General features: G+C 45.8%; 1 protein-coding gene across 4 annotated transcripts in view; it reads right to left on the bottom strand.

Annotated features, from left to right (window-relative positions):
* The window catches only part of wwp1 (WW domain containing E3 ubiquitin protein ligase 1), a 66,876-nt gene that overhangs the window by 21,997 nt on the left and 30,976 nt on the right, over positions 1 to 13,903 (bottom strand). For all 4 annotated transcript variants that reach the window (XM_012964151.3, XM_012964150.3, NM_001097375.1 and 1 more), the window contains 3 exon segments: positions 9,216 to 9,354; positions 946 to 1,070; positions 57 to 200 (listed from right to left, as the gene is read on the bottom strand). In XM_012964151.3, the coding sequence (XP_012819605.2) occupies positions 57 to 200; positions 946 to 1,070; positions 9,216 to 9,354 (408 nt within the window).

Raw genomic sequence — 13,903 nt, 5'->3', positions numbered from 1 at the left:
ACAACTTACAGTTTACAAAGAGGACTCCTGTTGCAAAGAGTGGACATGCAACTTACTGGCTGGAGTGGCTGTTGAGTTAAACGTAGCAAGTGATTCAGGCTCCACATTTAATCCATCTAAAATGACTGTCAGCTCGCCAGTCTGTACTGTGCCATGTTTGCCGTCCAATGAAAGTTTCAGTTGTTCTTTCACTCTTTCCACTGGAAAAAAAAGAATAACTATGTTAGTACTAATGCCATATCCATCTATATACCTAATAAACATTAAGGCTAATAATTAAGCCTTCATAGGCCACTGAAGCTAGTAAAATTTTACTGCAAGGCTTATCTTTCCTGCTTGCATACAGTGAAGAAGACTAAAGTAGCTAGTATCTAAGGGCTCTGGCACACGAGGAGATTTGTCGCCGGCGATTTTTAAAAGAGCGATTTGGCGACAAGACGAGCGACAAGACACCAATGCTAAATCAATGGAAATCGCCAGCGTCAAAACATACGAGGCTACTTCAAATCGCCTGCTGTTTCAAATCGCACACAGACCCTTTTCTGAGCGACTTGAGTAAACATGAGGGGGGGGGCTAACTGTTGAGTGTACCATGGGTAGCAGATCGCCTGGAGCTCAACTCGCATGTAATCTCTTCGTGGGTATTGTCGTGGCGACTTGTCGCCAAAGCGCCAGGGGGAAAAAAAGCAGGCGACAAATCTCCTCGTGTGCCAGAGCCCTAACCAGATTTATGTACATCACATAGGGCCACACTGGGTAACCTATAAAAGCAAATTAAATTTATCAGATAAGATATCTGAAAAGAAACACACAAACAGTCTGCACCTTAACATAAGTGTGAAGCAAAAGAATAAAACAGAACTGAATATATGTTTAATTGCAAATCTTTAGGGCCCTGCTATGACTCAAATACCTTATCTGTATTCACACACAACTGCCACTTACACTTCCGGTTATGGGTCTCCAGAGCTTGCTTTAAGTCGACAGCGGTTTTGCCAAGCAACGCATCCGCTTTCCACGAATGGTGGCTCCATACCTTGAATTCAAGTGTAGTTTGTGGGGTCACACTCCTAAAAGCAGAGAGAACATAGTGAGCAATTAAACAATACAGTAATGTTCAACCTAGGGGAAAACCACAGCCCATGGCAAATACATATTCCAATAAAACTATATCACATTCAGAATAATGTGCTTCTGTGGCTTGAAAGCTTTATTATAAGTTTGGCTGTTTAAGCACACCCAACAGTTTGGTCAAGAATTATTAATGAAACTTCCCTTTAATGGTCTGTATTCCTATCAGAAACCCATAATTTACTAAACTAAAAAATGAAATATGTCATTTTATTTCAAGTAGACACAAGTAGTAACAGAAAACTGGTGATAACTTAATAGTAGATAATAAAAATATACTTAAGATAATTTTTTTCCCTTTAAAACAAAAGCTCTGTTTCATAAAAATGGTGGATTATAACATCATTTGGACTTTATTAGGTATCATTTATGATTTTTACGTTATTTAACAAAACATAAATGTATGCATTTTTGGACAAAATCCACTTAGTTTAGCTGCACAGAGGCCGGCACTGTTTCTGTCAGTGGAGCTACACCAGCCTGCTTACAAAAAACAGGAAAAAAGCCACATATTGTGGCCTTAAAGCACAAGGAAAGGCTAAGTCACTTGGCGGTGCCAAAATGTTAGGCACCCACAAGTGCCTTTAATCGCTTACCTTGTACCCTGGGCTGGTGCCCCTGTTAGAAGAAAACAGCACCAGCCCGGGGCACCTGTAGCGCTTCCTCCTTCCGCCTGCGTTTTGCCGGCAAATTTCCGGGGCCGGCGCATGCACAGTAGAATGAGAAGACGGCTTCTCTGTTAAAGTTCTGCTTTCTCACCCTACTGCGCATGCGCGTGCGTGCGAGCGAAGACAGAAGGAGGAAGCGCTTGCTACAAGTACCCCGGGCTGGTGCTGTTTTCTCCTAACAGGGGCACCAGCCCGGGGTAAAAGGTAGACGATTTAATTCACTTGGGGCTGCCTAAAATGTTGGCACCCCCAAGTGACTTTGCCCTTTCCTTCTCCTTTAAAGGGGTTATTCACATTTTATATCATGGTCAATTTTAAGCAACTTTTTAATTGGTATTTATGATTTATTTTTCAAAGTTTTTGAATTACTTGCTGCCTTCTCCTGACTCTTTCCAGCTTCCAAATGGGGGTCATAGACAAAAAAAGAGACGAAAAACTTTTTATTACTTATTTTTCTATTAAGGTCCTCTCCTATTTATATTTCAGCCTTTCATGCAAACCACTCCCTAGTTGCTAAGGTCATGTGGACTCCAGATAGCAACCAGATACCTGCTGTAATTCCATACTGAAGAGTTGCAGAACAAAAAGGGAAAAAAAAACATTAATAAAAAATAGAGACCATTTGCAATTTGTCTCAGAATATTACACTCTATGTCATACTAAAAGTTAACTCAAAGGTGTCTCTCTGCCAACACGGACCCTGCTTGCCATTGCGCAGTTTAAGCAGATTTCCTACTACCTCAAATTGAGCATGCACAAGCAGGTTCCTATCGGCGGAAAGACCCGAAGTGTGTTCAGTTGCAAAGAAGATGTCAGCCAGGTACACAGCTGCGCTACTCTGCTCTTTTAGCTTGGGGTTTGCGATAGGGACAGTCGTTAAACTTAGAAACTATGCAATAAGGCAGAGTTGAGGGGGGGGGGTCAAGGCAGTGCTAGTTAAGGTGACTCTTATAGCCTGGGGGGTATAGTTCTCCTTTAAAGCACTGAAAAAGAATGTATGCTTGACAGTTGCTTAGAATGACATTTTCTTTCATTATGCCAAATGTATTTTTTTTTACATCCCCTTCTGCATACTAAGTGCTAACAAAGATTGCCAGGGCCGGGTAGGCCCTTATGAAATAGTCCATGCTTTCAAATGGGGAACCCATATGTTTCTGTTAGCAGTGCCTCCCAGCTCTGGAATAAGAGAAAAGGAGGTTTATGTACTTACCGTTAAAGCCTTTTCTCTACAGTCGTAAGGGGGACACAGGGACCATGGGGTAAAGGGTCCCTCCCATCAGGAGGCAGGACACTGATGACATCAGAGTTGCAGACCCTCCTACTCTCCCTTTATCCCCTGCTGCCCCTGAAGGGCGCCAGTTTGTAACAAGTAACTGAGAACTAAAAACACATCTCTCAACATTGTAGAAATGAACTATAAAACAAGAGTTCGGGAAGGGAAGCCCTGTGTCCCCCTTACGACTGTAGAGAAAAGGCTTTAACGGTAAGTACATAAACCTCCTTTTCTCTCACGTCTAAGGGGGACACAGGGACCATGGGGACGTATCAAAGCCACCCACAGTAGGGAGGGAAGAACTCTGACAACTTAAGAAATAACTGCCTGGAGAACCTTTCGTCCAAAGGCTGCTTCTGCAGACAGGTAAGTATTGAAATGGTAAAATTTAGTAAATGTGTGCGGAGAGGACCAGGTGGCCGCTCTGCATACCTGCTCGGCTGTAGCCGCATTCCTATGAGCCCAAGAAGCTCCTATTGCTCTAGTGGAGTGAGCCCTGAGTCTTATCGGGGGTGCCTTTCTCCGTACCAGATACGCACGTCTCACTGTCTCCTTTATCCAACGAGCTAATGTAGCCTTTGTGGCTGGAAGCCCTTTGCGTGCCCCTGAGGGAACTATGAAAAGTGTTTCTGTTTTTCGAATAGACCTTGTCCGGGAAACATAGACCCTAAGGGTTCTGACCACGTCCAACCTATGTAACTTGGCCTCCTTTTCATTCTTTGGGTTGTTGCAAAAGCATGGTAACACGATTTCAGTGTTAATGTGAAAGGATGATACGACCTTGGGGAGGAATCCTGGAACCGTACGAAGTACTGCCCTATCTTCATGAAAATTTAGGAATGGTTCTGCACACGATAGCGCCCCCAACTCAGACACTCTCCTGGCTGAAGATATTGCGACTAGAAACACAGTCTTCCAGGTGAGGAAATCCATTCCCACCTCCTTCAATGGTTCAAAGGGTACTTCCATGAGGACTGATAGTACCAGGTTGAGGTCCCACGGAGACACCGGATGTCTGAATGGAGGGGAAAGTCGAGAAACCCCCTGAAGGAAAGTGCGGACATCTTCCTTAAGAGCTAGGCGTTCCTGAAATAGGACAGATAAGGCTGACGCCTGGGTCTTCAGTGATCCCAGTCTAAGTCCCTTCTTGAGACCGTCTTGTAAGTACTGTAGCACCCATGCTAGGCGGAATTCCGGAAACTGCAGTTCCTCCCTTTCGCACCAAGATCTGTAACATTCCCATGTTCTGTGGTATATCTTAGACGTATTAGGTTTGCGTGCCCTAATCATAGTCAGAATTACTTCCTCAGAAAAACCTTTCTGTCTTAAGATTGCCGCCTCAAGAGCCATCCCGTTAAGGCGAATATCTGAGGGTTGGGGTGAAACAGTGGTCCCTGAGTGAGTAGATGAGGGGACAAGGGAAGCGGAATTGGAGGTTCCAGGGATAGATCTAGTAGACTTGAATACCATGACCTCCTGGGCCAGCAGGGAGCGACCAAGATTACTGTGACAGGTTCCCTGGCAATCTTTCGTAATACCCGTGGTAACATGGGAAGAGGAGGAAATATGTAGGCTAGTCTGAATCGCCATGGAATTGTCATTGCATCTATTCCCTCCGCTAGAGGATCCCTGTATCTTGCAAAAAATCTGGGTACCTTTCTGTTTTGCCTTGACGCCATTAGGTCGATTTCTGGGTCTCCCCATTTTCTGGTCAGCAGTTGGAACGCCTCTGACTGCAGACTCCATCCCCCTGGGTCTATCTGATATCTGCTGAGATAGTCTGCCTCCACATTGTCTATTCCGGGAATGTGAATTGCCGATATCTGGGTTTCCGTCCTTTCTGCCCACTCCAGTATGTGAGTCACTTCTAGATTTGCTTTTCTGCTTTTCGTGCCTCCCTGTCTGTTTATGTACGCCACTGCTGTGGCGTTGTCTAACTGTATCCTCACAGCTTGGCCTCTTAGGATATTTTCCCATGCCTGAAGTGCTCGCAGGATGGCCCTGATCTCTAGAATGTTTATCGGAAGGGATGCTTCTGTCCTTGACCATACACCCTGGGATGAAAACTTCTGAAATGTTGCCCCCCAGCATGTGAGACTGGCATCTGTTGTAACTATTATCCATGATGGTTCCAGAAAGGATTTTCCCTGGTTCAGTCTGTTGGGGGTTAACCACCATACCAGAGATCTCCGAGTTTCCTCTGGGAGAGTTATCCTCTGTAATAGAGATGATCTCTTCCACAATCTGAGAATCGCCGTTTGTAGCGGTCGAAAGTGAAGCTGGGCAAATGTTACTGCCTCTATAGTGGATACCATCAGTCCCAACACCCTCATGCATGTCTGAACTGTTGGTCTGACTGATGATTGGAGAAGTCTGACAGATTTCTGGATCTTGAGTTGTTTGTCTTGTGGTAAAAATATTTTCTGTGATGTCGTGTGGAACAGAAGTCCCAAGAACGGCATGGCCTGGTTGGGTACTGGGCAGGACTTGCGCATGTTGATTGACCACCCGAACATTTGGAGATTCTGAATGGATAATTGTATGTTCCGTTCTGCCATGTCCCTGGATCTCGCCTTGATGAGGAGGTCGTCCAAGTAAGGCATTATGAAGACACCCCGCACACGTAGAAATGCCGCCATGGAGGACATGATCTTTGTAAACACTCTTGGTGCCGAAGAAAGCCCGAAGGGCAGAGCAACGAACTGAAAGTGTTGATTGTGAAAGGCAAACCGTAGGAACCGTTGGTGTGGCAGAAAAATGGGGACATGGAGATATGCATCTCTTATGTCTAGGGAAGCTAAAAAGTCTCCTGGTTCCAGTGCCCGAATTATGGACCGAACGGATTCCATTTTGAATTTGTGGTAAACAATCCATTTGTTTAGGAGCTTTAAGTCCAATATTGGGCGGAAAGATCCGTCCTTCTTTGGCACAATAAAGAGGTTCGAATAAAATCCTTGAAACCGCTGATGTGGAGGAACCGGAATGATGACCCCCGTTTCGTATAGGGAGTCTATGATGGAGAGGAATGCCTGTCTCTTTTGATCCGGGGTTGGTACCCTTGACATAAAGAAGTGTCTTGGGGGAACTTGTCGGAACTCCAGTCGATAACCTGTTGATATGGATTGTACCACCCAAGCATCGTCTATGAGTTGTGACCAAATGTTTGCGAACAGGCGTAGTCGACCCCCTATGGCACCTGTGTCTGGAGTCACCCAGGTGTAGTCAGGAGGAAGCGGCCTTGTCTCCGGTCTGTTTGGGCAGGTGTCTGCGGGGCTGCCATGTAGATTTCCCCTTGTTAGAGAATCGACTTTTTGAGTTATTCTGAGAGTTTTGTTGCGGGTTGTATCTGAAGTTGCGAAACCCCTGGTTCCGAAAGGACTGTCCCTTCTTTTGGTTGAATACGGACTTAGCCTTGTTTTGAGGTAGAAGTGTACTTTTTCCTCCTGTTGCTTGAGAAATTATTTTGTCCAGTTCGTCGCCAAACAACTTCTGACCCTGAAATGGGATAGATGTTAGGGATTTTTTGGAGCTAAGGTCAGCCGACCAAAGTTTCAGCCAGAGCGCTCTTCTCGTGGCAACCGATAGCACGGATGCCCTTGCAATAACCCTAGCTGCGTCAAGTGAGGCATCAGCTAGGAACTGGTTGGCCTCCTGGATGTAGGACGCCAGTTGGATTACCTTGTCCCTGGGACTATCGTCCTGAATGGCTAGTATTAGAGAGCTGGACCATGACTCAATTGCCCGACTGACCCAGGCAGAAGCTAGCATGGGTCTAAGTGCCGACCCGGTGGAGAGGAAGTTGGCCTTGAGAAGCCCTTCCATCTTTTTGTCAGTGGGGTCCTTGAACGCTGAGGCGTCTGGGACTGGGAGGGCGGTGGCCTTGGACAGCCGAGAGACTGGTGCGTCCACCATTGGAGGGGAACTCCACTTCTCTATTGAGTCCTTAGGAAACGGATATTGTCTAGAAAAGCGTTTTGTAAGTTGAAATTTTTTATCTGGGAATTTCCACTCCTCAAGAATCAAATTCTGTAGTTGTTCATGGGCAGGGAAGGTAACTACTGATTTGCGCTGCCTTTTGAAAAGCGTGGAAGACTTTTTCTGAGTGGGATCTTCCTCCTGGATGTTTAGGGTTTCCAGGACTGCCCTAATGAGGCTATCTACCCCAGATGCTGTGTCGGCCGAATTGTCCTCCTCACTGGAGTCAGAGGCCGCTGGGGATGAGATTATTTCCCCCTCACTAATCTCTTCATCAGAGGATGGGAGCGTGGATGAACCCTTAAGGGATGTTTCCACTGGGCAAGACCTTTTGCGTCTTGGTGTGGTGTCAGTGTTAGCCGCCATTTTAGAGAGCATCCTATCAATGGAGGATGCTAACTGTGGTATACATTGTAGACTGGATAGGGATTGAGACAGTGTGAGTGCCCAGCCTGGTACCTCGGAAGGTCCTTGGGGTTCAGAGTTGCCCCTGGTAGCTGACCCCTGTAATGTTCTGTCTGGAACCGTCCCCATATGTGAAGGGGTTAACGTGCCTGATGTATGGGCCTGAGTGGGGCTGCAGCTGGAGCAGAGCGGCTCGACCTGTCCCTCCCTAAACTTTGTTAAACATTTTGTGCAAGCAAAAAAGGTAGCAATCGAATCTGAGTGCTTACCCCCCTTTGAAAATAAATCTCCCCTGCCTTCTGCCATGCTGAGAGAGTGCTCGGCAGAATGGTGTTACTTACAGACCGGGAGCCTGTGGGGAAGAGCAGGGTAGGAGAGTCTGCAACCCCTGTCAATCGGTTCTGCGTAGCTCGTCTGGGACTGCAGTGGCGCGGGTAGTGGCGCGAACTGTGGTCCAAGTGCATAGTTGTGACTCACCGCGCGCGAATGCAGACTTCCGGCGCGAGTGATCGTGACGTCACTTCCCGTCGCCAACGCGCCAAGTAAGGGAGCGTCGCATAGGGAGAAGCGCACTGGCATGGCGAGGAGCACGAACGGGGTAAGGGTCGTGTCCGTGGTGCCGGCCCGCATGCTTGCTCTAATGAGAGCGTTGATGCCGGGCGCTAGGTAGTCTGATCCCGCAAGTGAGCTGGGGTTCAGAAATTTTTTTTTTTTTTTTTTTTTTCCCGTGTATCCCACGTCGGGGCTTGCCTGTAATGTCAGTGTAAGTTCTGACAAGGCCTCACCCCGGGTGTCGGTACTAACTACCGAGCGAAGCATCTCTGTTGGGCCTACTAGAGGCCGGTCCAACCTCCTGTATGAAGGACACTGAAAAAACTGGCGCCCTTCAGGGGCAGCAGGGGATAAAGGGAGAGTAGGAGGGTCTGCAACTCTGATGTCATCAGTGTCCTGCCTCCTGATGGGAGGGACCCTTTACCCCATGGTCCCTGTGTCCCCCTTAGACGTGAGAGAAATAAACAGTCTGTAAAGTGCTTCTTTTCTAACCAAATAACAATGAAATCCAGGTGGCTATGTTCTTGGCACATGAAGGTATAATTTTAAGCTGGCCATACAAGTTAAGATTTTCGTCTTCTTCTGACGAACGTTCGGATATCAAGCAGACATTTAAATCAATCTAAAAATAGCATTCAGATGTTTTGAACATAGTTGGCAGACACCAACTGTATGAAAGTGACTTCCTGAAAATGCATTGTGGGCCCCCCCAAGGATATCGTCACATACACAATACACGCAGAGATTGTATCGTCATCCAACCAACATTTTCTAACCTGATCAACTAACCGACCCACACATGGTCCAAAATCATTTTATTGGTGCACCAAAGTTGCACTCGGTTGCCTCTCAATGACTAGAAATGGAAACAGCTTAATTAATAGCTTTTGGCACAAACACACTTAACTTGAGCCACCCTGTCTGCCAGCAACCTTTAGCTTGTGTTTTTACCATCCTCTGGTGCTTGAAGGGGTAATATACAACAAAATATTGTACATTTGACATGTTTAAAAACATTTAAATTATAAGGTATGTATACAGCATTAACGAAATGTATCTAAAAAATGAACACGCAGAACACATGCTCAATACAAGCCCTATTAATACACTGAATATAGGAGGCTATTACACCTGATTCTACTGCACTTTTAAAAGGTGCAATTTATTCTCCATGAAAACAGGTAACTAAATAAAATTGAAATCCTACTTACACAGTTAACCGTTCTTCCCATTTGGGGTTACTCGAGCTGCTTGATTTTGCAGTCTTCTTTGTTTCACCATCAACAGCTAATTCTGTATATACAGTCGTTCCAAACCAGTTCTTCTTCCGCTTCAGTTTGGCACAGGACACTAGGAACCAACACAGAATGTATAAATGGTGGGCAGATCTCCATATGTTATGTAATAAATAGGTATCTGCTGCTCTTTTGTAAGGAAATGGAGTTAATGCAAGAAATAAAGTAAAATTCTGTACATTAAAATGGAGGTTTCTCACAGCACTTAATCCTTAACCATCAGTCAGATTAAAGGCCATAAATCAAACACACTAGATATATCAAACCTGTTACCACAGACTCATGCATGCATATGTTGCCTTTACATATTCTGCCACAGGAAACATGTTTCCTATTCAAATGAATTGGAAGCAGTAAAAGATCAACATGACTGGGCCCTGGGCCTTTAAGACTGACTGGACTGTGTCACTGCCATTTAGCCAAAAAAAATGACTGTGCTTTAAGAGACCATACTCACTTCTATAATGGGCCATTCTAACATCTGTAATAGACCAGATTTAATATTTGCTATACACCTATTTCATGAGATGCACTTTGTTTTGAAAGTCAATCAATGAATTTTCTGACACTCAGAAATGCCATGGCAGTGAAAATCAATTGAAATGGCAAAACACTGACTCACCAACCCATCTGAGTAAAAGAACTGTTAGCACAAAAAAGATTTAGAAATCAGTACTACCAAGAATGTTGCTGCTTGACACTTACAGACACTAACCTGCACCTTTTCCCAGGCTCATTATTTTTACATGGGCATCAGCTTTTATGTTCAACATCTATAGAGATCACTGCAATCTAGAATCCTGTGTGTGTTCAGTTGGGAAGACCCGAGCCCAACCTGGACTCTCTGACCTGCAACCTGACCCGCACTCGCCAAGCAGCAACATGCCCGCTACCCAATCCTACTTACAGGGGTGCTGAAGCCATAAGCAAGCCTGAGGCAGCAGTAGCTTGCAATTTACCAGGGGCCGCAAAAATCAGCACCTAGTAACTTTGCTGTCTGCACTAGAGATGCACTCCCCCCCTTGCACCTCTGTGACGCTCTGAAAGGTAATCGTCAGGTGCGAGGAGGTGGCATCACAAAGGGCAATATACACCCGAGAAATGCCCCTGCCCACCCGCAGTGGGTTTACTTACTAAGCTCAGAAATGACATCACTCCAGCGGATCAGCCAGGTATAAGGAAAGAACTGCTGCTTCACCAAAGGCAGGTGGGGGGGATAACAACCATAGCTTACTGCATACCCAAGCAGAGTATCCTCAAACTGCACCCCCAGCTGGTTAATCAGAAATTTCTCTCCTGAAACCTGACAGCTTTGCAGGTATTCCACAGGTACCTGACTCACTGCAGGACTTACTGCAATCTCTTAATTGTAGCATTTTTTATGTATCTGTTTTACTGTAATCCTTTAATGGCAAACTTGCTCTGGTAAGGCTCAACAACCGTGCACAGGGAGCTTCCCTCACTCACTCCTGATAGCGCCGTGGGCAGTCTGGGTGCGCGCAGGGCGAGCGCCGTGGGCAGTCTGGGAGCGCGCAGGGCGAGCGCCGTGGGCAGTCTGGGAGCGCGCAGGGCGAGCGCCGTGGGCAGTCTGGGTGCGCGCAGGGCGAGCGCCGTGGGCAGTCTGGGTGCGCGCAGGGCGAGCGCCGTGGGCAGTCTGGGTGCGCGCAGGGCGAGCGCCGTGGGCAGTCTGGGTGCGCGCAGGGCGAGCGCCGTGGGCAGTCTGGGTGCGCGCAGGGCGAGCGCCGTGGGCAGTTTGTGCTATTGTTATTATGAAATACATGATTTATACAGCAGCAACATATTTACTAGAGATGCAAGGCATAAGAACAAGTGGGGGTTGTGCAAATGCCTTGACTTGGGAAAAGCAGATGATCATCACATGTTCTGAACTTTGTCATTTTTAGGACTAAATATATATATATATATATATATATATATATATATATATAAAATTATTTAATTCTTAAATAAATCCAATAGGATTGTTTTGCCACCCACAGGGATACATGCAGTTTAGGGCCGTGGCAGACGGGGAGATTAGTCGCCGCGTGACAAATCTCCCTTGTCGCAGTCGACTAATCTCCCCAAAATGCCATCCCACCGGCTAGGATGTAAATCGCCGGTGGGATGGCATACGCCATTTTCAACTTAAAAGTTCCCTTTAAGGTGAATGTCAGAAAATACACCTGGAGCTAAAACATAATAAACATTAACATAGAGCGCATAAACACATGCACAGGGACTCAGATGATATAGCAGACTATTCCATTGCTCTGCAGCCTATAACCCAGCACAGCATAAATCAGTAACATTACTGCCAAATGCCAAATAAAATAAGGGTGTAGACTATATCAGGAGACTAAACAAACACTTTCTAGCAGGAATCCAAAAGAAACAAAAGGATTGTTATTGTGCTTTCATTTCAGTCAGGCCTTTTACATGACTCTTCAGGTTCTTTAACACTAGCTACAGGGGCCCAAGAGCTTGCAGCTCAATCCAATGCCCGGCTGGTGGGGGAGGACTGCTAAGTGCTCAAGTGCTAAGTGGACTTCATTAATGTCTGGTTGGCTATATGACTGATGATCACAAACATGTTGTTGCACCCTCTCCTGACAGGATCTCTATTAGCCCTTATTATAATCCAATATTGAGGCTGGGGGCCAAATGATCAGATGATATAGTGTATGCCCACCTTAAGTGTAAACCCCAAAGTGATATTTCTGGTAAAGTGCAGCTCTAACGATGGTTGTATCTGGTAAATAACACAACATAATACACATTAGGTAAAAAATAATATCAATGAACTGAAATTTCAATCTCCTTTCAAGGTTGCAGAAATATAAACGCCCCGAGTATTTAGACCCCACCTAACTGTAGCGCCAAAAAGTATGGGCATATAAATATAGACATTAAAACAATAAACATTCCAACACCAAGATAGTAAAAGGGAACCAGCATAACTATGTACTTATGCTTCACAGACTGTTATTTCTATGTTTACACACAGAGGCAAGGCCAATGTGCATCTTTCAGGGGTAATAAAATTGGAGCCTATCTGCCTGGAACCTGCTGAAAACACTATAATAACCAAGCACTTGTCACGGCACCACTGCATAGTATTGGTGTTACTGTGCCTCCTGTCGTTTTTACTAGGGGTGGTGCTGCTCCAATAGTATCACCCACGCTCCCCTGTGCGCCATAGAAATTCAGTTCATCTCACAGCAGCAGAGCCGGACCTAAAACATTTTGTACCATACACACAGGGTGCCCCACTTTGGCTCTCTCTTTCTATTGCCCTCCCACCCTATTTTAACATCACAACCCCTGCTGCCTGAAGTCCTGCTCACTGAACTTTATACCGGCTACTTTGCTCAAGCATGTATACTGTATAGGAAGAGACAGTGCTGCATAGAACTAACAAAGCCTACCCCTAGTCCCCACCCCTTCTATCAGGTCTGCAATGGGCACTAAAACTGGGTCAAGGCACTTTAAAAACAGCATATTCTGATATCAGCTGAATAATCCAAACCATTAAAAAGCCTCACACCACCATTCTACCTATACCAACCTTTCCAGCTGGCTTTATGCATTAAATAGTTAGCGTTCTGCAACGGCAGTGATGTTTACCTCACTCATGCCATTACGCAGGGTTGTTATGCTTGTGTGTGTTTGCTCACCAATAAAACGCACATGCATTCAAGTTCAAGAGATAGTGTTTGTGCTGGCATTCCAGAGACAGTTTGGAACTCTGTAGAGTGTTCCACATGAGAAAAGAAGGGGTGCGCCAATACTTTTGGCCATATAAATCACACAGATACTTTCTGCATAAAGGGCATTTTTTTACTAATTAAGAACATTTGCTTACTACAAATTCTAAAGCATTTCAGCTCACTGAGCACTAGCACAGTAAGGTACCCAAGTGTGCCATTATCTCACCACCAGCTTTTAAACTAAGCTGCTTGAATTAAAATATAAATGGAATCTGAGAAAAACCAGGACCATCTATTCTGTCACCTTATACTTATCCTATGGATAAGCCATGCGGCTAAGCCCAGACAGCAGGGCAGTTCAAACCACTTTTTTTCTGGGGCCACTTTTCGGGTTAACCTGTCTTACACACCTCTTCCTATGAAAAGTGCCACCCTGTAGTACAGATCTCTGTGTCCAAGTATACAATCCACTCTTAAAGGAGAAGGTCAGGCTAAGTCACTTGGGGGTGCTAAAATGTTAGGCACCCCCAAGTGACTTGAATCGCTTACCTTTTCCCCTGGGCTGGTGCCCCAGTTCGGAGAGAACAGCACCAGCCCGGGGTACCTGCAGCGCTTCCTCCTTCGCCACACGCGCAGTAGAGTGAAAAGCCGAACTTTAACAGAGAAGTCGGCTTTTTCACTCTACTGTGCATGCACCTGACTCACAGTCAAGGCTTAACGAAGGTGGAAGCGCATCGCCCCAGGTGCCCTGGGCTGGTGCGGTTTTCTCCTAATAGGAGCACTAGCCCGGGGTACAAGGTAAGCGATTAAAGTCACTTGGGGGTGCTTAACATTTTAGCACCCCCAAGTGACTTAGCCTTTCCTTCCCCTTTAACATTAATAGGCAAAGGAACA

The sequence above is a fragment of the Xenopus tropicalis genome, chromosome 6 (genome assembly GCF_000004195.4).
Source record: "Xenopus tropicalis strain Nigerian chromosome 6, UCB_Xtro_10.0, whole genome shotgun sequence".
In the NCBI taxonomy this organism is placed as follows: Eukaryota; Metazoa; Chordata; class Amphibia; order Anura; family Pipidae; genus Xenopus; species Xenopus tropicalis.
This window is presented reverse-complemented; position numbering and strand designations above follow the sequence as displayed.